The sequence below is a fragment of the Symphalangus syndactylus genome, chromosome 19, assembly GCF_028878055.3.
Source record: "Symphalangus syndactylus isolate Jambi chromosome 19, NHGRI_mSymSyn1-v2.1_pri, whole genome shotgun sequence".
In the NCBI taxonomy this organism is placed as follows: Eukaryota; Metazoa; Chordata; class Mammalia; order Primates; family Hylobatidae; genus Symphalangus; species Symphalangus syndactylus.
This window is the reverse complement of record NC_072434.2, coordinates 71,626,099-71,648,237: the sequence shown is the minus strand read 5'-3', so window position 1 is coordinate 71,648,237 and position 22,139 is coordinate 71,626,099. Positions and strand designations below refer to the sequence as shown.

The window sequence follows — 22,139 nt, the reverse complement described above, 5'->3', positions numbered from 1 at the left end:
TCAAATATGAAGGAGTCAGGGTATTTTTCCTTCTACTTAAAGTCAACTACGCTTACCAGTTTTTATTGCCCTTATGACCGACTTCAAAAAAGAATACAGTGACCTCCAGATCTTGATTCTTTGTTGTCCCTAAACTTAAGTGCATAGGTTCTTTTAGTTTTAAAAGTTTTATTGCAATTGGGGAGACAGATAAGATATAACAAATTAATGACCTTTGGAAAATTACAAAGCTTAGGAAATCTTACAGTCGTAATCTGTAGTCTGTATGTTTCTGTTTACCCTTTAGGCAGTACCTGGAAGAATCTTTGGACTTTACATTTTCTTTTCTTTCTTATTACTGAGAGGATATTTCAGCCTTATTTCTAAAAAGGTAGATTTCATCCCAATTTCATCTTCTTAATCATACCTAAAAGTGAAGAGACCTACCATTTTTTGTCTAGTATAGATATGAAGGAGATGTTAGTTTAGACCTTGCCATTTCTCACAGGACTATTGCAGAAGATTCCTGTCTTTATTTTTGTACATTCTACTCTATCATTCCTTTGCCCATTTTAATTTTTTTAAGACACAGATGTCCTTAAAACTTTTTATCAGTTCCTCATCAGATTTAGGATGCAGTTAGATTTTTCTCTCACTCCATACACCAACAATAATTCTAAATAAATTAGAAATTTAAATGTAAAGCAAGAAATCATGTAAGTTCCAGCCAAAAATTTGAATAAATATGTAATCTTTGTGTGAAGAAAACTTTTTAAAAATAGCAGCAAAGACAGACTATTAAGGAATGTAAACTGAGGAAAATATTTGCAATATATGGCAGACAAAAAGTAGACTTAATATAGAATTTTATTTTTGTTAGGATGTACAAAAAATGCAGTTATATGAATACTCATTTATATTACAGAAGTTATTTAAATATTTTATTATTCTTGTAGATGCACTAATCTTTTGTTATTATTTCTATAGCAAAAACAAATTAGTTACTCACCAGGAGTATGCAGCATAGAACATCAGCAAGAGATAACCAAACTAAAGACTGATTTGGAAAAGAAAAGTATCTTTTATGAAGAAGAATTATCTAAAAGAGAAGGAATACATGCAAATGAAATAAAAAATCTTAAGAAAGAACTGCATGATTCAGAAGGTCAGCAACTTGCTCTCAACAAAGAAATTATGATTTTAAAAGACAAATTGGAAAAAACCAGAAGAGAAAGGTAAGAATCACATTATTTACTATACAGTAAATACTTATTGAGTACCTGTTATGTGTCAAGTATTGGAGATACATAGACAATAAACATATCCTAGACCTAAAGGAGACCAAAGTCAGGATTGGCAAATAGAAAATTATAATACAGCATGATAGAAAAGTGAATGGGATGATAAGTATAGGAGCACATATAGGGAAGGCACAAAAGATAACGTTGGTACCTCTAGGCTTTCTGAACAAAATTACTTCTAGCTGGGCATGATGGCACACACACACACACACCTGTAATCTGAGCTACTTAAGAGGCTGAGGCAGGAGGCTTACTTGAGCCAAGGAGTGCAAGCCCAGCCTAGGCAACGTAGTAAAACCCTGTCTCTACCGGGAAAAAAAAAAAAGAAACGATAAACTTCTAAGCTGAGATATAATTAGTAAGAAAAAAGTAGCTAGGGAGGAGTGTCCAGGGAGAATGTGCTAAGATCTAAAGGAAAAGGGGGACATGCCACATTCAGAAAATGATAGCTGTTTACTATGACTGAAACATAAATAGATGGGAGTGGTGAGAAATGAAGCTGGAAAGTAAAATAGAGACAAAGTCATGACAGAATACAAGGCATTTGCACATTATCCTCAGGCCATTGAAGGAAGGTGACCTGATTATATTTACATTTTTGAATGACCACTCTTGCTACTGTGCGGAGAGTGAAGTGGGAGGAGCAGGCCGGAGGTAGGAATCCAGCTGCAAGAGATGAGGTGTGGGCCTCAGGTGGTGATAGTGAAGATGGAGAGAAGTGGATGGATTCTGTCTACTGAGAAGATAGAACCTGGAGAACATAATAAGCAGCTGTGAGAAATGAGGGAGCAGGAGAAATTATGAGTTATACTCAGCTTTCCAGATTTCAGGCAACTGAATATATGTTATTGTCATTCTCAGCTTATATTGGAAGCCCGAGTTTATTCAATTTGGTGCATTTATTCATTCAGTAATATTTTTTAACCTACCATGTCTGACACACTGTTGTAGAGACTGGTACAAAAAGACAATAACAATGAAAAAAATTCCTGTCCCATAGAACTTTGTATAAGTAAAACATAGAATATATTAGATAATGATAAATGCTAAGAACAAAAAATTAACAGGGAATAGGGTCTATGAAGCATTCAAGGGAGGGTTAAATTATATAAATACAGGATGGCCAGGAAAAACTATACTGAGAAGGTGATTGATTTCTCAGTTAAAGATTAAAACAAGAAGAGATGTTTATACAGATGTGTGAGAAGAGCATTCTACATGGAGAAGAATAAGTTTTTTACAAAATAGTGAGGAGGCCATTGTGGCTCAAGTAGAATAAAGGGAAAAGAATAGTAGGGACAAGTGAGAGAGGCAACAGGGGGCCACATCATGTAAAGCCTTGTAAGTCATATTTAGTGGATGCATAGTTTCTTATTCTGAGTAAAACTATTGCAGGGAATTACAGCCATGCATCGCTTAACACTAGGGATATTTTCTGAGAAAGGTATTATGTGATTATATACAAGATTTTTTTTAAAAAGGGTACACCTATATAAGACACTTACCATGAATGAAGCTTACAGGACTGGAAGTTGCTCTCCATGAGTCACAACTAGAAGGTCTTCAGGGACAGTTACACACATGAAATTACCATTTCCTATGACAACAATGCCTTCTTCGGGAATACTTCCTGAAGGACCTCCCTGAGGTTGTTTTACAGTTAACTTTTAAAAAAATATTAAGTAGAAGCCATATACTCTAAGATAATGATAAGAAGTATAGTATAGTAAATATATAAACCAGTAACATAGTCATTTATTATTAAGTATTATGTACTTACATAATTGTATGTACTATTTTACTGCCGGCAGCACAGTAGGTTTGTTTACACCGACATCACATACACGTGAGTAATGCTTTACATTAGTACTTAAAACAGTTACGGTATCACAGGTAATAGGAATTTTTCAACACCACACAGTGTTCCCATAAGATTGTAATAAAGTTGAAAATTTTATGCAGTTATGGACTAATGCATTATGGACCAATGGCAGTCCATAGTTGATCAAAATGTCATTATGCATTACATGACTATATTGTAGAATTCTGAGCAGAAAAGTGACAACTGATTTGTGTTTTAACAGGATCACTCTGAATACTAGGTTAAGAGTAGTCTGAATTAGGTAAGAGCAAAAACAATGAGACCACTTAGAAGATGACTGAAGCAATCCAAGCAGAAGATGACAGTGGCTTTGGCCTAGGGTAGTGGCAAAAGGGGTAAGAAGGGTTTGAATTTTAATGATCTTTAAAGGTAAAGATAGCAATGTATTGATGGACTAGATATGGGATGAGGGAGAAAAAGGAAGACTCAAGGATGATACCAAGGTTTTTGGTCCAAGCAGTTGGGAGAATATATTACTAGAAAGGACCACTACGGGAGAGGCAAGTTTAGGATTGGGAGTGTTATCAAGGGCACATTTTCCCCCCCGACAAGAGTCTTTCATAAACAGAGCTCATTTTAAACAGTTACAGTTGAGATGTTTATTAGACATTCAGTTGGAGATGTCAAATAGGCTAATGTATAGACCTGCCTGGATTTGGGGGCGGGAGGTAAAATCCTGAGAATATTTATCACTTCCATGGCATTTAAAGCTCTGAGACTGTATGAAAACACTTAGTGAATGGATATAGATAGAAAACAATTTCCTAGAACTGAGCCTTGGGATACTCCAATTTTTGGAAGTCGAGAGATGAGGAGGAACCAGCAAAGTGGATAGAGAAAGGGCAGCGAGAATGACAAGATAATAACAGGCAAATTTAGTGTCCTTGTGTTAGCAGTGGCGAGTGCATACGCATTTGCAGCAACCTCAATTCTTGCCTCCTCAGAATAAAGAATTAGACAAAGGGGCATAAGACAGGGAGAGACTGAGGCAAGTTTTAGAACAGGAGTGAAAGTTTGTTAAAAAGCTTTAGAACAGGAATAAAAGGAAGCAAAGTACACTTGCAATTGGGCCAAGTGGGTGACTTGAGAGATTCAAGTGCGTGGTTTAACCTTTCATTTAGTGTTTAACCTTTGACTTGGCATACTTCTGTGGGGTTGCATCCCTTCTCTGATTCTTCCCTTGGAGTGGGCTGTCCGCATGCACAGTGACCTGCCAGCACTTGGGAGGCGCTGCATGCACAGTGTGTTTACTGAAGTTGTACACGTGCTCACTTGAGGCATTCTTCCCTGACTGGTGGAGTGCTCCTAGAAGAAGGTCATATGCCACCAGTTAAACTCCACCATTTTGCCTCTTAGTGTGTGTGCTTGAGCTCACTTGCCTAATTCCTAAATCTTATTGGGAAGCTGCTGATCACCAGTTTCAGGCATTTCTATCTAGTGGGAGACTGCCTTTTCCTGGCACCAGATGTGACCAATTATTATTTTAGAGAGAAAGTTTAACAGCCACCTGACCATCACCTGATGTGGCCATTCCTGGTTGGGGGTGTGGAGAGAGGGGGTCCCTCCTGTCCTGCTTATGTCTGCCTGACTGCCTACTGTAACACCGGAAACCAAGTGAAGAAAGCATATAAAGTCTTGTCAGTATGTCAAATAAAATGAGTTCTGAATCAAGTGAGATAAGGACTAAATAATGACATTGAGTTTAGCAATATGAAGGTCATTGGTGACTTTGACAAGAACAATTTTAGTGGAAAAGTAGAGGCAAAGTGCCCACAGTAGGATCAAAAGAGACTGGAAGGAGAGCAGTTGGAGGCAGAACATAGAAGTAAAACTATCGTTACTTGGAGTTACCACACAAACAAGCAGTCAAATCAGGTAATAGCTAGAGGAGAAATTATCTCAGAGAAGTTATTTTGTTCTTTGTGTGTGTGTGTGTGTGTGTGTGTGTGTGTGTGTTAAGATGGAAGAAACAACAGCATGCTTGTAATCTGATAGAAATTATCTCATAGATGATTGGAGGAGAGAGGAGAGGAGGAAAGTACTGGAGCAAAGTACCTGAGGATGTTCATAATGAAGGGATTGGCCTTACTCGATCCTGTTTTGTTTTTTTTTTAAACCTATCATGAGAAGAGCAAGTAGAGTATATGGACGTAGATAGGGGTGGTGGGAACTTGTCCATGTGTTGAGCTCTCTTGTTGAGTTGGGCATATTGAACTTGTGGTGCTCGGAAGACATCTTTGTAGAGATGTCAAGTCAGTTTGAAGGCCACAGAAGCTTCAAGTGTAGATTCAGAGATCATCAGCTGAATACATAAATAAAACCAGCTAGTGTCATTGATGAGATACCTCAGGCAGCATGTGTAGAGAGGGAAGAGACAGCACCTAAGACAGAATACTGAGGAGCATTGGTATTTACAGGAAGAATGGAAGAGTCACAAAGGCAGCTGAAAAGAAGCCAGGAATGTAGACTAAAACTAGGAGAGCTTGGGATCCCTGAAATCAAAGCCAGACAGCATGTCAAGAGGACAAAAGTGGACAACACTGTCAAAAGTGGCCAGCAGGTTGGATGTAATCACAGTCAGGCCAGTGTTGAGTTTTGAGAGAGCTGTTTTCTTGAGATGGTGGAGGCAGAAGCCAGATTTTGGTGTAGTGGAGAGCAACTAAGCGATGAAAAAGTGGTTACAGAAACTGTTTCAAGATGCCTACCAGTGAGTGGGAAGACAAGGATTTGGGAAATGAATTGTGACACAGGGTATGGGGAGAGTTTCTTTATTTTTAATATGGAAGAGACTTAAGCTTGTTTAATGCTAACAGGAAAAAGAATGGTTTTACATGAAAATTTTACTCTATTTTTGTACATATTTTTCTGAAAGTCTTTGCAGTTTTTTTGGGTTTTGTTATTGAAGTTGCTTCTGTGTTAGGAAAGCTTCCTAAACATAACTAAATTTCACATCTGTCTATAGATAAGAGTGAAGTGACAAATTTGCTTGGAGATGGAGGTTGGCTTATTTTCCTTGAATTTGTCATTTAAATTATAATTTATCTTCAATAATGTTATGTAGGAGATTTTTAAGATTACACTTTTAAGATCAACCGTTATTACATTCTTTGTTCACCGGAAAGCAATCACACAAAATTACCCAGAACTGAACCACATGGAATTTCATTTATTGCTAACGTCCTACAGCATCCATCAAATTGCTGTAGATATAAGCCTGTTTGTCACATAACAATACAGTCTTCAAAAACTTATTCCTTGCTGGGCATGGTGGCCCATGCCTGTAATCTAAGCATTTTGGGAGGCTGAGGTGGGCGGATCACCTGAGGTCAGGAGTTCGAGACCAGCCTGGCCAATATTGTAAAACCCCATCTCTACTGAAAATGCAAAAATTAGCCAGACTTGGTAGCATGTGTCTGTAATCCCAGCTACTCGGGAGGCTGAGGCTAGAGAATTGCTTGAACCTGAGAGGCGGAGGTTGCGGTGATCTGAGATCGCACCACTGCACTCCAGCCTGGGCTACAGAGTGAGACTCTTGTCTCAAAAAAAACAAAAAACAAAAAAAAAAACTTACTCCCTTTTTTTCCTTAGAAGATTTTTTAAGTCTTATTAAAACTGTCTTTACTTCTAAGGGTAAATAAGTCATCATGCTCCACAGAACTATCACTTTAAATAAGCTTTGTAATATTAAAATAATAATGTGTATGTATGTAGATGTAGGAAGGAAGGGCTGAAAGTATTGATAGAACTGTCGGAAATTTAACTAAGCTTTTAATACAATCTAGAGTTGAGAACAAGGAATCATTTTGTGGTTCATATATCCTCCTGTTTCCCTAACCTCTCCTTTCACCATGCTTTCTAGTATATACATAATCAAATAAGGTGAGTATAGGAAGTCTACACATCACAGACGTTTTCCTCAGATTTCCAAATGAAACACAAATAGATGTTATTAAGTATACGTTCATTGAACTCATTAAAAGTAAATGAGTGTGACTTTTAATTTTAAGGGAAAGGATGAGGATTTGGAAGCATCAGGCTGTAATAAAGCGGATGGTACAAATAGCCAATCCGGAATACTGTTATTTTCAATAAAATCAGGCAATGCAGTTCCATTCTGGCATTTTCCGCTGTCATTTGCAGACTATCATCTGAAGATACCTACCATAGTGTTTCTCCAGGATGCTAGTGTGCCCTCTCACTAGTGTATTTATTAATGCCTTGGTGAAAGGAGTGCTTTCTGGGTGTTCTGAAGTGGGTGCTTTGTGGGTGGCTGACCAGGTTGCACATAATAGGTCCACTCTGACATTCTCGTCTCCTAGAGCCAGTAGACCCTTTATGCTCGGTAAGTCAAATATCTCGAGCTAATTGACTGTAGCCCGCTATTGGGTCCAAAGTCCAAGCTTCAGTTACTCCGCCTAGCAGTGAAAAACTACACCTGAATATTGAGTCAACACATTAAACCACAAATCCTAGATGAGTATGTGCATTTGATAAATTTGGCTGTATTTAATTTTTTATTTACCCACCTTGGGGTAACACCCTTCTGACCTGAAGGAAGAAGCTGAGGCACAGGATATGTTTAAAGAGTTTGCTTGAGCCAAAGTGAGGACAGCTGCCAGGAACACACTTCCAGGTTACCTTGAGGAGTGCTCCATTAGGTCTTTGTTACAAGTAGGTTTTTAAAAGCAAAAGGAGACAAGGGCTGGGCTGATACAAAGTCGTTTGACAGGAATTTTCACTGATTTACAAAATAACATTGATTAGTGATTGGCTATTCGTTGTTGAACTATAGCATGTGAGTCATGGTCTCCAGTGTATGGCATTTTATGGCTACTTGGCATCAGTTTAGAGCCCACATAGCAAGTGGCCTCAAGAGGTGATTATTTAGCTCAAGGTGGGAGTGAGATGTGACTGCTCTCACATTTTAAATACCTCTCTGGGCCTGATAATTTAAATGGTCTCACATTCCTCAGATAAAAAAAGTTTATTTTCTTTCTCAGCCCTTAGAATTCATTTCTATATGCTGCCCATACTCCTTCCAATATAAATTGCCAAAATCCTTTAACACCTTCATTGCTTTTATGTCTAGTCTCTGCTGTGATCTTAGCTGTCATCATAGGCCTGAAGACAGTGACAAGTGATTGGGTAGGTGTTAAAGATACTTGGCCTCCCTTTTTGCAGTAACTGTTTCAGGTGAAGTTAATAAATGATTTATGCAAAAACAGGCTGGTTGCCTCAGGTTATAGCTGCTTTGGGGAAAGGGATGAGATTGCTTCTACCTGCAGAGGTTTGAAGCAATATGAGGGTTCAGAGTTCCCAGCACTGTTTTTTGCTGCCCGAAGGTTCCAGTATGTTGTCCAAAAGATAGAAACTAAGACAAAATTAATGTAGAGTTTATTTGGGCCAAGGTTGAGGACTGCAGCCCAGGAAACACAGAGAAGGGCTCCAGAAAACAAAAAAGAGGCTCAGGTTTTTAAAGAAAGACAAATCAGGAGAAGGAACATACAAAAGTCTTTTGTCAGGAATTCTCATTGGTTTGCAGAAATAACATTGATTAATGATTGGCTGTACATTGTTGAACTATATGGTATGAGTTATGGTATCCAGAATATGGCGTTGTTGGGTTAATTTATAGCTATTGATGACACTCAGTCTGGAGTCCACATAGCTGGTAGATTACTTAGCTCAGTTGGGAGAGTAAGATGTGACTGCAGTCACATTTCAGTGCCTCTCTGGCCCTGCTAATTTAAAGGGGCTTGCATTTCTCATAAAAAGTTTCTTTTCTTTCTCACATCTCACATGTCTTGGGGACTCCACTCATTCTGAATCCACACCCTTAGCCTAAGAGGTTTGGTCAGTGTTGTGCAGATCAACATTTTGCACCTTCTGATGGGATGCACTGAGAAACATTGTTCTTGTGGTATTCCAGCCAAAAATGAATTCTTTGAGACTAGTCATAAACATCAGATGGCCCCAGGTTGAGTGTCACTGTACACAATTAGAGACCTATACATTATAAAACTGTTGTGAGAGATAGGGAAGACTGAGGAACTGTTCTAGACCAAGGGAAATTGAAGAGACATGACTACTAAATGCAACACATGTTTCTCAGTTGGATCCTGGGCTTCGTAAGAAAAGGAGACATTGTTGGGATAACTTGAATTGGGTCTGTGAATTCGGGTGGTAAATGTTCTGGTAATGTTGATTTTTTAAATTGAGAGGATTGCTTCGCGATTATGGCAGAGTGTCCTTGACTTTGAAAGATACACACTGGAGTATTTAGGGATAATAGGGCATAATATCTGCAGAACCTCCTCAGTGGTTCTGAAGAACACTAATGAAATCAGTACATACACAGTAATAAAGAAAATGCAGTAAAATATTAGCTATTGGGGAATCTGGGTTAAGAGGATACAAAAATTCTTTGTACTATTTTTGTAACTTTGCTAATAATAATGAAATTATTTCGAAGTAAATTTAAAATTTCTGAGCTCATAAATTCTAATTATGAACAAAATGTTTGGAATACTGTTGTTAATCAAATTGATAACACTAGGAAGTGACTCTGGCCTAATAATAAGGGCCCAGCAACTTTGTATTTTGTAAGAATATTGTGGTGGAAATACACAAAGAAAAGTATCTAATTTGGTCTCAAACTAATTTGCCTTTGGATAGAACGTAATGAATGTGAAGCAAATGGCAATTATTATTTTCATTTTGGTCCATTATCAACCTTGATGAGACCTTCTCTGACTATATAATCTAAAGTAGCCACCCTCTCCCAAATACTTTTTGCATTGCCATATATATATAATTTAGAACTTATTAGCTGAAATTAGTTCATTTTACTCACTTTTCATTGGCAGTCCGCCTCTACCAGAATATAAGCTCTGTGAGAGCAGTAGCTGTCAAGACCTACAACAATTTCTTGGCACCTAGTAAGCACTCCATAAATATTTGGTAAATGAATGAACAAATCAGTATTATTGTAATATAAATTCCTGGAACATGCCCAGGCCTGTCATTACATATAAACAAGCTGTATTCTATGGGGACAATATTTCTGCAGTTCTATCTGATATTTTATGTTTTATGTAACTATTGGAAAAATAATTTCAAGTTTTCAGTTGACCTTTAATTCCCTTTTTTCCTTTTGTGTTTTGAATTGTGTTAGTCAAAGTGAAAGGGAAGAATTTGAAAGTGAGTTCAAACAACAGTATGAACGAGAAAAAGTGTTGTTAACTGAAGAAAATAAAAAGCTGACGAGTGAACTTGATAAGGTGAGTGATTTAGTCTCATGTTAATTGAGTAGTACATGCTAGATGTTCAAAACTGATAGGAATTGTGAGTATAACTTTATATTTGGCATACATTTTTGTTTAATAGTCTTTCTCCTGAGTTATGTTGCTTCTATGATATACGCAATTCTTTGTTACAATAATCTGATAGGAGTCTTCTGAGGAGAGAGTTTTGCTTATCTCCTTTTATTCTTTGTCCCGTTTATTTTTTTGAGCCTCTTATTTATTTCAGTCTCCATCCGTATTAGTCCATTTTGGGGTTACTATAAAGGAATACCTGAGACTGGGTAATTTCCAAATAAAATAGATTTATTTTGGCTTATGGTTCTGCAGGCCATACAGGAAGTGTGGTGCCAGCATCTGCTTCTGGTGAGAGTCTCAGGAAGCTTTCAATCATGGCAGAAGGTGCAAAGGCAAGGGAGGGAGCAAGAGAGAGACTGGGGAGGTGTACACACTTTTGAACAACCGGATCTCAATGAGTACTCACTTATCACCAAGGGGATGATGCTAAATCATTCATGAGGGGCCTGCCCTCATGATCCAGTCACCTCCCACCAGTCCCCACCTCCAACACTGGGAATCACATTTCAACCTGAGATTTGAAGGAGACACATTGAAGTCATGTCACCATCTGTTCTCTTTCTTACTCTTTTCTTTCAATATTCATCATATACCCCGTCACGGATGGCTAAGTTCAGGCCAAGTTAAGGCTGTCAAGGGACAATTAGGCCAAACCTGGAGAAATTGTAACAGCTGATTCATATTCACAAAGAAGAACTGGTAAAGCTAGAAATGATACCAGGGGTAGGTGATAATCTAAATAAACCATCTCAGCCTAATTTCTAGAATCATGTATTGAACTGAGAAGTAGCCATATTCATGAACAAAATTTCAAATACTTAAAGGAATTTTTTTTCCCACTTAGTATCTCAAATTTCCCAACTTCCCACCATTCTGCATTTCTTGTGCTAATTCCTAACAAGCAGTTGTAAAAATCCTAATATTAACCAGAAGTTTGTTGTTTGTTTGTTTGTTTTGATATAGTCTCGCTCTGTCACCCAGGCTGGAGTGCAGTGGCGCAATCTCGTCTCACTGCAACTTCCGCCTCCTGGGTTCAAACAATTCTCCTGCCTCAGCCTCCTGCGTAGCTGGGACCTACAGGCACACACCACCACACTCAGCTAATGTCTGTACTTTTAGTAGAGACGGAATTTCGCTGTGTTGGCCAGGCTGGTCTTGAACTCCTGACCTCAAGCAATCCACCCACCTCAGCCTCCCAAAGTGCTGGGATTACAGGCGTGAGCCACCATGTCTGGCCGCATGAGCCACTGCACCCAGCCCAGAAGTTTTAGTAATTCTACTTAAATTTAAATAAGGAGGACTGGTTAATTGTATTTTATAATGATATCTAGTATTTTCCTCCAATAAAAATATTATGCTCAATTATTAGTTATTCCAATAACAGACCGAAAGACCTTGACTTGTAAAATAGAGACTCTTCCTTCTTTTTGTTTTCTATATAGCTCTGTATTTCTCACTATTTTCCCCATGATTATTTAGCATGTAAAATGCTAAATAAGTATTTAAAACATTTTTAAAATGACTGCTTGTTTTCTAAGCCTTTAAAAAATGACTAGTTGAAAACTACTTGAGAAAGAATACTGTTCGTATCGTAAAGTCTTGTAAAGCTAACATACACAAACATTGTAGAAAGTGGCTGAACAGTAAGTAATATAGATTGATTTTTTAAGCCATGTATAGTGCATGAACTTTATTGTATAACAGTTATTTCCATTGAAATAAGGCTGACAATATTTGAACTTTATCCAAGCAGGTCACATAATTGTTATTTCACGTGTTGACTAATTTGATTACAAAATTTAATGTCATTTTGTCCTATAAGACAGAATTTTAAGATTTTGTTGAGTTACCTACTAAAAGATGTTATTACATTTTAAGAAAAATTATATTGGAAAATAACTTGAATGTAGATCAAATTTTTACATTCAATTATTGGTTTAATTTCATTGTTAGCCATACATTTCTGCTGAGTTTATCCAATATATATATTTAGAGAGAATTTTTCAAAACTTATTTGATTAAAATTGTGTTGCAGTCTAATACACCCATGAAAAAGGGACATACTTAGACCTAGTATATGTAGTGAAGCCTCCTTGATGAGGCCTGAAGGATAGTTTGTTTTTAAAAAAAAAAACAAAACAAAAAAGCAGAATTACCCATTCTTGCTAAATTGAAAGATAGATAGGATATGAGTAGCACTTTAAGAGCAAATTCATATGGTAGGTAAATATTTAATGTCCAGTGGTTACAGGGCAATATTTATTCCTGAAGAAATGGGGGAGATCTGGAATCTCTATTTCCATTTGAACCTCTGCTCTGTTTCTCAAACTTTTGTTCAATTTTTGCATCTCTCTCTTCTTAATTCTCAGTCTACCTTTCCCTTTTTAATTCTGTCTCAGTAGTGATAAACTGAACTTCACTGCACATCTTCACTTTCCATTTATTCATTTTCCAATTTGTTTTGAAGTGGGTAGTTTCCCCAAGGATGACCACAGAAGCATTTGCCATTGCTGAACTGTTCCATTGGGAACCAGCTTGTAGAGAACTGGATCTCTTCTTGACAGAATTACAGATATAGAAGTCAGAAAGCAATTATTAGGTTAATTTTGAAAGGTATATTATAGATTTTCACATTTTTAAACTCCAAAAATAAAAACATTTAAATAAATTTTTAAAAATTAGATGACATTTTTGTAAATCTTATAAGCCCCACTTTTTACTAAAAGATAATTCATTGCCGGCTGGGCACAGTGGCTCACGCCTGTAATCCCAGCACTTTGGGAGGCCAAGGCAGGCAGATCGCTTGATGTCAGGAGTTTGAGACCAGCTTGGCCAACATGGAGAAACCCCGTCTCTACTAAAAATACAAAAATTAACCGGGTGTGGTGGCACATGCCTGTAGTCTCATCTACTCGGGAGGCTGAGGCACTGAGGCAGGAGAATCACTTGAGCCCAGGAGGTAGAGGTAGCAGTGAGCCAAGATCGCACCACTGCACTCCAGACTGAGCGACAGAGTGACAGTCTGTCTCAAAAAAAAAAAAAAAAAAAAAAAATATATATATATATATATATATATATATATATATATATATATATATATATATATCATTGCAAATATAATTAGCCATCTGGTTTCCTTGAATCTCATAACAAATTTTAAAAAATTAGCCATTTATGCAAGTGAGTAAAATTGTTTACAGTAAGAAAAGTTGTAATTTGTTTTTAAAATTTGTTTTTTTAAATATTTTCAAAAAATGTGGAAAATATTTAACATGAAAGTTACCCATAATGTGATCACCACAAAACGGGATTTTAATTTTGTATGTTCCTTTCCAGGTATATCCTTATTATTATATAATTGCAATCATGTATACAATCCACTTCCTAATCTGCCTTTTAAAATGTTAAGAGCATTTTTTTCATAATCCTATGTAGTCTTCTTATAAGTCAAATGTGTCAATGTACAAATAGTAAAACCTCATTTTCAAACATGAAAAATGAACTAATACTTAAAATTTACTATGTGCAGGTCATCTTCTGAATTACTTCATATAACTCATTTAATTTTTACAATAACTCTCTAAGGTGTACCCTTTTGTTCTTACCATTTTATAAATCAAGAAACGAAGTCAAAGACGGGTTAAATACTGTCCCAATCACAAGAATAAGAAGTAGGATTTGAGTACAGGTAGTCGGGCTCCAGAGTCCATGCTTTTATTTGGTAATAATGCAAAGATTAACTTTTTTCTAATCAATTCCACATACATTAAGCAATCTATTGAAAACTACTTGTCACTGTTGTAATATGACAGTGCAGAGTTTGCATTTTCCTCCTCCTCTTGCAAACCTCCAACTGAAACCCCAACCACAAATGTGGAAGGGCTGTAAAAAATAATGGTAATCCAAAATGGATATTAGTGCAGGAATTAATGAAGAGAATATGCTGCATATACAACTCTCAAAAACAGCTGATAGACTTCTGGCTATGCTAATATGAAGAAATTGATTAATCTTCTAAAAAAATACTAAAAAGCAAATGCAATTGTCAAAAACAACCATTTCAGAAGTCTTGGAGTTAACCAGAGGAAGGTGCCAGCTACAAAACACTGCTAAGATAAGTTAAGGACTATGTGAACAAATGGAGAGATAAACTATGTTAATGGATTGGAAGACTCAATATTGTTGGGATAGCAATTCTCCCCAAATTGATCTGTAGGTTCTGTGACATCCGTATCAAAATTCTGGTAGGCTTTTTGTTGGAATTCACAAGCTTACCCTTAAACTTACGGAGGAATAGAAAAGACTAAGAATAGTTCAGATATTTTGAGTAAAGTTAGAAGTTGGAGGATTAACACTATGTAATTTTAATACTTGCTATAAAAATGCAGTAATCAAAAAGATGTAGTACTGGCATAATGAAACGGAATGAAGAGTCCAAAAATAAGCTCTTACATTTATGATCAGTTGATTTTCTGCAAAAGTGCCAAGGCAATTCAATGGAAAAAGGATAATCTTTTCATATAGTACTGGAACAATTGGATATCCATATGTGAGAAAAAATGAACTTGGATCCTTACCTCATACCTTATACAAAAATTAACTCAAAGTGGATCACAATCTGAAATATAAAAAGTAAGCATAGGAGAAAATCTTTGTGATTCAGGGTTAAAAATGTCAAGATAATGATATTAAAAGCACAGTGCATGAGAGAAGAGTAATGATAAATTGAACATCAAAATTTAAAAAGAACATTAAGAAAATGAAAAGACATGCACAGATGGGGAGGAAATATTTCCAAATCATTTATCTGAAAAAAGACTTGTATTCATAATATGTAAAGAACTCTTAAGGTGGACGTGGTAGTTCATACCTGTAATCCCAGCACTTTGGGAGTCTAAGGCATGAGGATCACTTGAGCCCGGGAGTTCAAGACCAATCTGGGAAATATAGTGAGACCTTATCTCACAAAAAAATTTTTTTTAATATTAGCTGGGTGAGGTGGCACATGCCTGTAGTACCAGCTACCTGGAAGGCTGAAACAGGAGGATTTATGTGAGTCCAGGAAGTCAAGGCTGCAGTGAGTGGCGATGACACCACTGCCCAGAGTTTGACCCTGTCTCAAAAAAAAAAGGAAAAAAAAACCTCTTAAAATATAAATTTGAAATATAAATATAAATATAAAATCTTAAAATATAAATATGAATTTTCATAGCATATTCTCATAATAGTAAACAACTGGAAACAGTACAAATGTTTATCAATGGTGCATGGATAAACAAAGCATACCATACCCATATACTAGAATACCACTCAGCAGTAAAAAGGAGTGAACTTCGGATACATGCAACAGTATTGAGGTTCAACTTCAATAATCTAAGTGAAAGAAGTCCAGTACAAAAGACTACATATGCTGTTATTTCATTGATAGAAGATTTCAGAAAATGCAGAACTACAGAAACAGAAAGCAGGTCAGTGATGCCTAGAGAAATTAGAGTGCGGACCAAGATCAATTGTAAATAGGCACAGGGATATTTCTTGAGTATTAGAAGTGTTCCAAAACTGGATTGTAGCAATCACTGTACAACTGTTTAAGTTTGCTAAAAATCATTCAAGTATACACTTACAATGGGTGAAGTTTATGTTATATAAATTATACCTCAGTAAAAGTGTAAAAAAAAAAAAAAACTGGTAAACTGTATTTTCAGAGGCGAATGGCACACCCTAAGGTACAAAACTTAAATCTCTTGTTTGCAGTAGGCAAATCAGTGTGTGCCAGCAGTGAGTGATAGCTTCCCTGGATCTCATTTCCTTTTGGGAAGACAAGGAGGTTGGAGGTAGGATTAAATGGGGTATTACAGACAAACTCTATATGCATAAAACAATTTGTTGTTGTTGTTTTGCCAGAAGGGAAGAAATGAAACTTTGCTTTGTGATTTGTGCCAAAATTGCCCATCTCTGCACAGAAATACAGGTTCAAAATGCACACCAATAAAATCCTGTGTCATTAGTAGAATTCCTAATAGCTTAGAATTGAGAGTTGGCAAACTATGGCCTCTGGCCAAATCTAGCTCCCAGATTGTTTTTGTCTGACCCATATAATAAAAATGATCTTTACATTTTTAAATGACTATTTTTAAAAAAAAGATGACGATGATGTGAGATTTTATGTGGCCCACAGAGGCGAAAATACTTGCGTCTGGTTCTTTACTGGAAAAGTTTGCAGACGCTTGACTTACAACATGGTTGTGGCCTGTATTAGTTAGGGTTCCACAGAGAAACAGAACCAATAGAGTGAGTGTATGTGGGGGGCGGGGGGTGGTATATGTATGTGTGTTGGGAGCAGGGGAGAGTATAAGGAATTGGCTCAAGTGATTATATGGCTGACAAGTCCCGAGATCTGCACTGGGCAAGCTGGAGACCCAGGAGAGTGTATTTTGTAGTTGCAGTCCCAAAGCTTGGCAAGCTTAACATTCAGGAAAAGCTTCTGTCTCGTTTCAGGTCTGAAGGCAGGAGAAGCTGATGTCACAGCTGATGTTCCCCCCTATTATTGGTGCAGTCAGCCTTTTTGTTCTGTTCAGGCCTTCAGTTGATCACATGGGGCTCACATACATTAGGGAGGGGATTCTTCTCCGTCTGCCAGTTCAAATGTTATCTTATGTGGAGACACCCTCACAGACCTACCCAGAATAATGTTTGACCCAATGTCTAGGCACCTTGTGGACCAGTCAAGTTGACAATCACATGGCCCCTTTATCCCTAAAAACCTGTAAATAGATCCTCTAGGAGCAACTCACCTTCATCAAAGTTGAGTAATCAAGAAGAAGCTAGCACAGTATCTCTACAAACATACAAAAAAGGAAGAAAGGAGTAGTAATAAATAGTACATGAGACCATTTATCAGAAAAAAATGTAGCTATGTAATAAAATAGTATGCAAGTATTTTTTCATGAAAAGAAAAAATTTTTTTTTTTTTTTTTTTTTTTTTTGAGATGAAGTCTTACTCTGCTGCCCAGGCTGGAGTGCAGTGGCACAATCTCTGCTCATTGCAACCTCCGCCTCCTGAGTTCAAGCAATTCTCCTGCCTCAGCCTCCCAAGTAGCTGGGATTACAGGCATGTACCACCACACCCATCTAATTTTTTTTTTTTTTTTTTTAGTAGAGATGGGGTTTCACCATGTTGGCCAGGCTGGTCTCAAACTCCTGACCTCAGGTGATCCTCCCACCTCGGCCTCCCAAAGTGTTGGGATTACAGGCGTGAGCCACTGCACCCAGCCTTTTTCATGAATTTTCTAAAAACTTAAAGCAAGCACTTTTTGCTTCTGTGACAGATTAGCTTACATCCTACCACCTCACCAAGAAGAGCTATAAAGCTGGATTTTAAAAATAATACTATACAAATACCACTTATAGTATTCATCTGTGAGAAGTCATTGGAGTGACAACAAGGAAACCAGGACTTTACTGACCAAGATCCTAAAGGGAGGAATAGTACAGAGCAGTGAGCCCAACATTTAGTGCCACTTTTCCTCTTTAGGCATTTGCAGATATGAAAGCAGAAAAACCTCAGAATCTAGGAAGTTGAACATGGTATTCCACAGTTTTACAAGGCTGGAGAAAGAAAAATGGAAGTGCATTGCCTATCAAGTTGCAGGATCCTTAGTAAATAATTCAAACTTTCAGCTGAACCCATTGAAAGCCTACATTTTAGGAGTAAGGGTGAGTAAGAAAGATGAGTCCTCAGTGACTGAAACCCAGCCTCCAAGTATTTCAGTCTTTGATCTATCTTTACTCTGATTGCCTACCAAAAGTAAAAGTAAATACTCTATGGAGGAAGATATTATCCAGAGTCTTAAAATTATCTGAAATTTTTATACACGATATGTGGCATGCAGTAAAAAAATTACCAGGCATATCAGCAAACACAACCAAATCATTGAAAATCAAGAGAAAAATTCAGCAGCAAAAACAAAATCAAAAAAGGGAAAATGAAAACCAGGCAGTCAGCAGAAGCAGACCCGTAGGAGTTCCCAGTATGAAATTTTTATGAATGGACTTTAATCATGTTACTTGTTCAAGAAAGTAGACATATGAAGAATTTCAGCAAACAACTGGAATCTATACAAAACTGTCAAATAGAATTTCCAGGAGCAAAAAATAAAATAACTAAAAGACTCAATAGAACATTTTAACAACAGATTGGAGAGAAACAAAGAAAAGGACTGCATATGTTAAAAAAAAATTTTTAGACTAAAGTATAGTCAGGGATTAAAAAGAATAGAAAATATAGAAAGGAGGATATAAGACATAGAGGATGTGATGAAAAGTTGTAACATACAAATAATTGGTTTCCCAAAAGGCAAGAAGAGAGAGATGGTGGCAGTGCAATACTTGAAGAGTGTTTATGGCCCAGAATTTTTCCAAACCTATGAGAAACATTTAGCCACAAATTCAAGAAATACCACAAACCCTTAAAGTGAAATAATTAATAGAAATCAGCCCCCACTTAGACAAATCCTAGAAAAGCGGCCAGAAACCAACCAACATAAAATTCTAAAAGCAACCAGAGAAGAAAGACATTATGTTCAAAGGAGTGAAACTTCAACTGAAAACTGACTTCCCAACAGAAAAATTAAAAACGGAATTCAGAAGAAAAAGAATGTCCTAAAAGTGCTATAGTAAAATAACTGCCAATTTACAATGTTATTTACAGCAAAAAATGCCTTCCAGAAATGAAGGCAGAAATTCAGAATGTGGAAAACTGCAGGACAACCTACATTCTTTTTTTTTTTTTTTTTTTTTTTTTTTTGAGACGGAGTCTTGTTCTGTCACCGAGGCTGGAGTGCAGTGACGCAATCTCAGCTCACTGCAAACTCCACCTCCCAGATTCAAGCAATTCTCCTGCTTCAGCCTCCCGAGTAGCTGGGACTACAGGCGCATGCCACCACCTCCGGCTAATTTTTTGTATTTTTAGTAGAGACGGGGTTTCACCGTGTTACCTAGGATGGCCTCGATCTCCTGACCTCGTGATCCACCTGCCTCAGCCTCCCAAAGTGCTGGGATTACAGGTGTGAGCCACTGTGCCTGGCCAGGACAACCTACATTCTTCAAGTCAAAAGAAAAATAAAGGTGTTGCAGGGGAACCTATAAATAAAATAGACTTAAAAGATGTATTGGGCCAGGTGTGCTAGTGCATGCCTGTAATCCCAGTAATTTGGGAGGCCACAGCAGGCAGATGGTTGGAGCCCAGGAGTCTGAGACCAGCTTGGGCAACATGCCAAGACCCCATCTCTACAAAAAATTTAAAAAATAAAAAATTAGCTGGATACTAATTTTTTTTTTAGCTGTAATCCCAGCTACTTGGGAGGCTGAAGTGGGAGGACTGCTTGAGCCCAGGAGGTTGAGGTTGTAATAAGCTGAGATCACACCACTGCACTCCAGCCTGGGCGACAGAGTGAAAACCTGTCTCAAAAAAAAAAAAAAAAAACATATATCCAATCATTAGGCTGTGTTTTCTTATTGGTATCATGATTCAATTTAACCAACTTAAGTTTTGTGATATGTTGAAGTAACTGGAAACTTGAACTATTACTATTTATGTGATGTTAGGAAATTTGTGAAATTTGTAGTGTGATGCTATTGTGGTTATATTTTAAAAGAGAGATCCTTATTCTTTAGAGATACATACAGCGATATGTATGGATAACATTGTATGATGTCTAGTATTTGTTTCCAAATAATACAGGAGGAGGGGATAAGAGAACAGGCGTACAGGCCAGGTGTGGTGGCTCACACCTGTAATCCTAGCACTTTGGGAGGCCGAGGTGGGCTTATCATCTGAGGTCAGGAGTTCGAGACCAGCCTGACCAACATGGTGAAACCCCATCGCTACTAAAAAGACAAAAAATTAGCCGGGCGTGATGGCGCACATCTGTAATCCCAGCTACTGGGGAGGCTGAGACAGGAGAACTGCTTGAACCCGGGAGGCAGAAGTTGCAGTGAGTTGAGAACGCACCATTGTACTCTAGCCTGGGCAACAAGAGCAAAACTGTCTGGAAAAAAAAAAAAGAGAACAGGCGTACAAGTGAAACAAGATTGATGTTGAAGTAAACATTGTTGAAATTAGGTAGTGGGGCTCATGGGAATTCATTATATTTTCCTTTTTTATATATGCTTGAAATTATAAGCTTTTTTAAAGAAAAAAAGATGACATAAAGACGTTTTTGAACAAAAAAAGAAAGAAAGCTATTACCAACAGAAATAGGCAATTCTTAAGCCAAGCAGAGAATGTTCACAGAACCAAGTCACTGTAGGATGGTAAGGGAAAAGCAAAGATAGCAGGAGAATTCAGAGTACTTGATATCCAAATTCAGTGAGCAAAAGGGATTATTATAATAAGACAAGCATTTTTGGGTAGTTGATGTTGAGTAATCAAATTTGACAATACCTGTCTGAACACCTCGAATTCTTGGTCCTAAAAGTCATGCATGTCTTAAAACTACCTTTCAGCTTACTACTTTGTATGAGAACTTAAGTATACACAACCAGCAGTTAGAAGAAGAGGTTAAAGATCTAGCAGACAAGAAAGAATCAGTTGCACATTGGGAAGCCCAAATCACAGAAATAATTCAGTGGTGAGTGCTCTTTTAAATGTTTTTTTTGTGGATGATTGTGAGTATGTGGCCAAGTTGGTGTGAATTCCAGGTGGCTGCTAATAATGGTTTTTATCTCATTTGTCAGCTATGATAAATAAGTTACTCTGAAAAGCACAGTTTTATTACTGATCTGTTATTTGTGTTCTACTGTGTTTTCTGTTACGTTCCTCTGTTCCCTAACTGTAACAAATGTCCCATACCAGCGTTTAACACAGATTCATTGAAATCTGATTATTATTACTTTCTAAGAAAATGTTACCACCTCCAGAGTCAAAGTTGGAATTCATCTGCTACCTATGGATATTTCTTTCTAAGACCAAAACTCTTGTATTTGTGAGTATTTTAAGAAATGGAAGGCCTGCAAAAAAAACTTAGAAGCTAAAGATTCTGTACTGTTACATTCTATCATGATTATACCAGATTAATTCAAACATGGCATTTTTAAAACCTTAAATGGTTACATTTTAGTTTTATCAACTCTTTCTCAAGCTCTTGGGATTTAGTTTGGAATATTCATCTTAGTAACCTTCATATTCATTTATTAAACAATTATTCTGGTGCTGGTAAAAAAATTTCATATTTTAGTAATACATGGAGAAAGTAGAATCTAACGAAGACTGTATTTCCAAGTAAAAATAGGTAGCTTAACTTTTTATATTTATTTAACTTTTTAAATCCTTTTTGGCAAATGGTAGGTGTTTATATCAAAACAAATACGGGTTGAGCATTTCTAGTCTGAAAATCTGAAATCTGAAATGCTTCAAAACTTAAAACTTTTTGAGTGCTGACATGACAACACCACAAGTAGAAAATTTTAGACATGACTTTGTGATGGGTCACAGTCAAAACGTTGTTTCATACACAAGAAATTATTATAAAACATTGTAAAAAATTACCTTCAGGCTATGTTTATAAGATGTATATAAAACACACAAATTTTGTGTTT

General features: G+C 36.9%; 1 protein-coding gene across 20 annotated transcripts in view; it reads left to right on the top strand.

The window, feature by feature from the left end:
• CDC42BPA (CDC42 binding protein kinase alpha) overlaps positions 1-22,139 on the top strand; it is a 313,445-nt gene that overhangs the window by 203,121 nt on the left and 88,185 nt on the right. For all 20 annotated transcript variants that reach the window (XR_008649731.2, XM_055235029.2, XM_055235020.2 and 17 more), the window contains 3 exons: positions 967-1,214; positions 10,337-10,442; positions 21,048-21,172. Coding sequence is in view for 19 of the 20 variants with exons in the window: in XM_055235029.2 (XP_055091004.1) it covers positions 967-1,214; positions 10,337-10,442; positions 21,048-21,172 (479 nt within the window). In the remaining variant the exon portion in view is untranslated. The remainder of the gene's footprint in view (positions 1-966; positions 1,215-10,336; positions 10,443-21,047; positions 21,173-22,139) is intronic.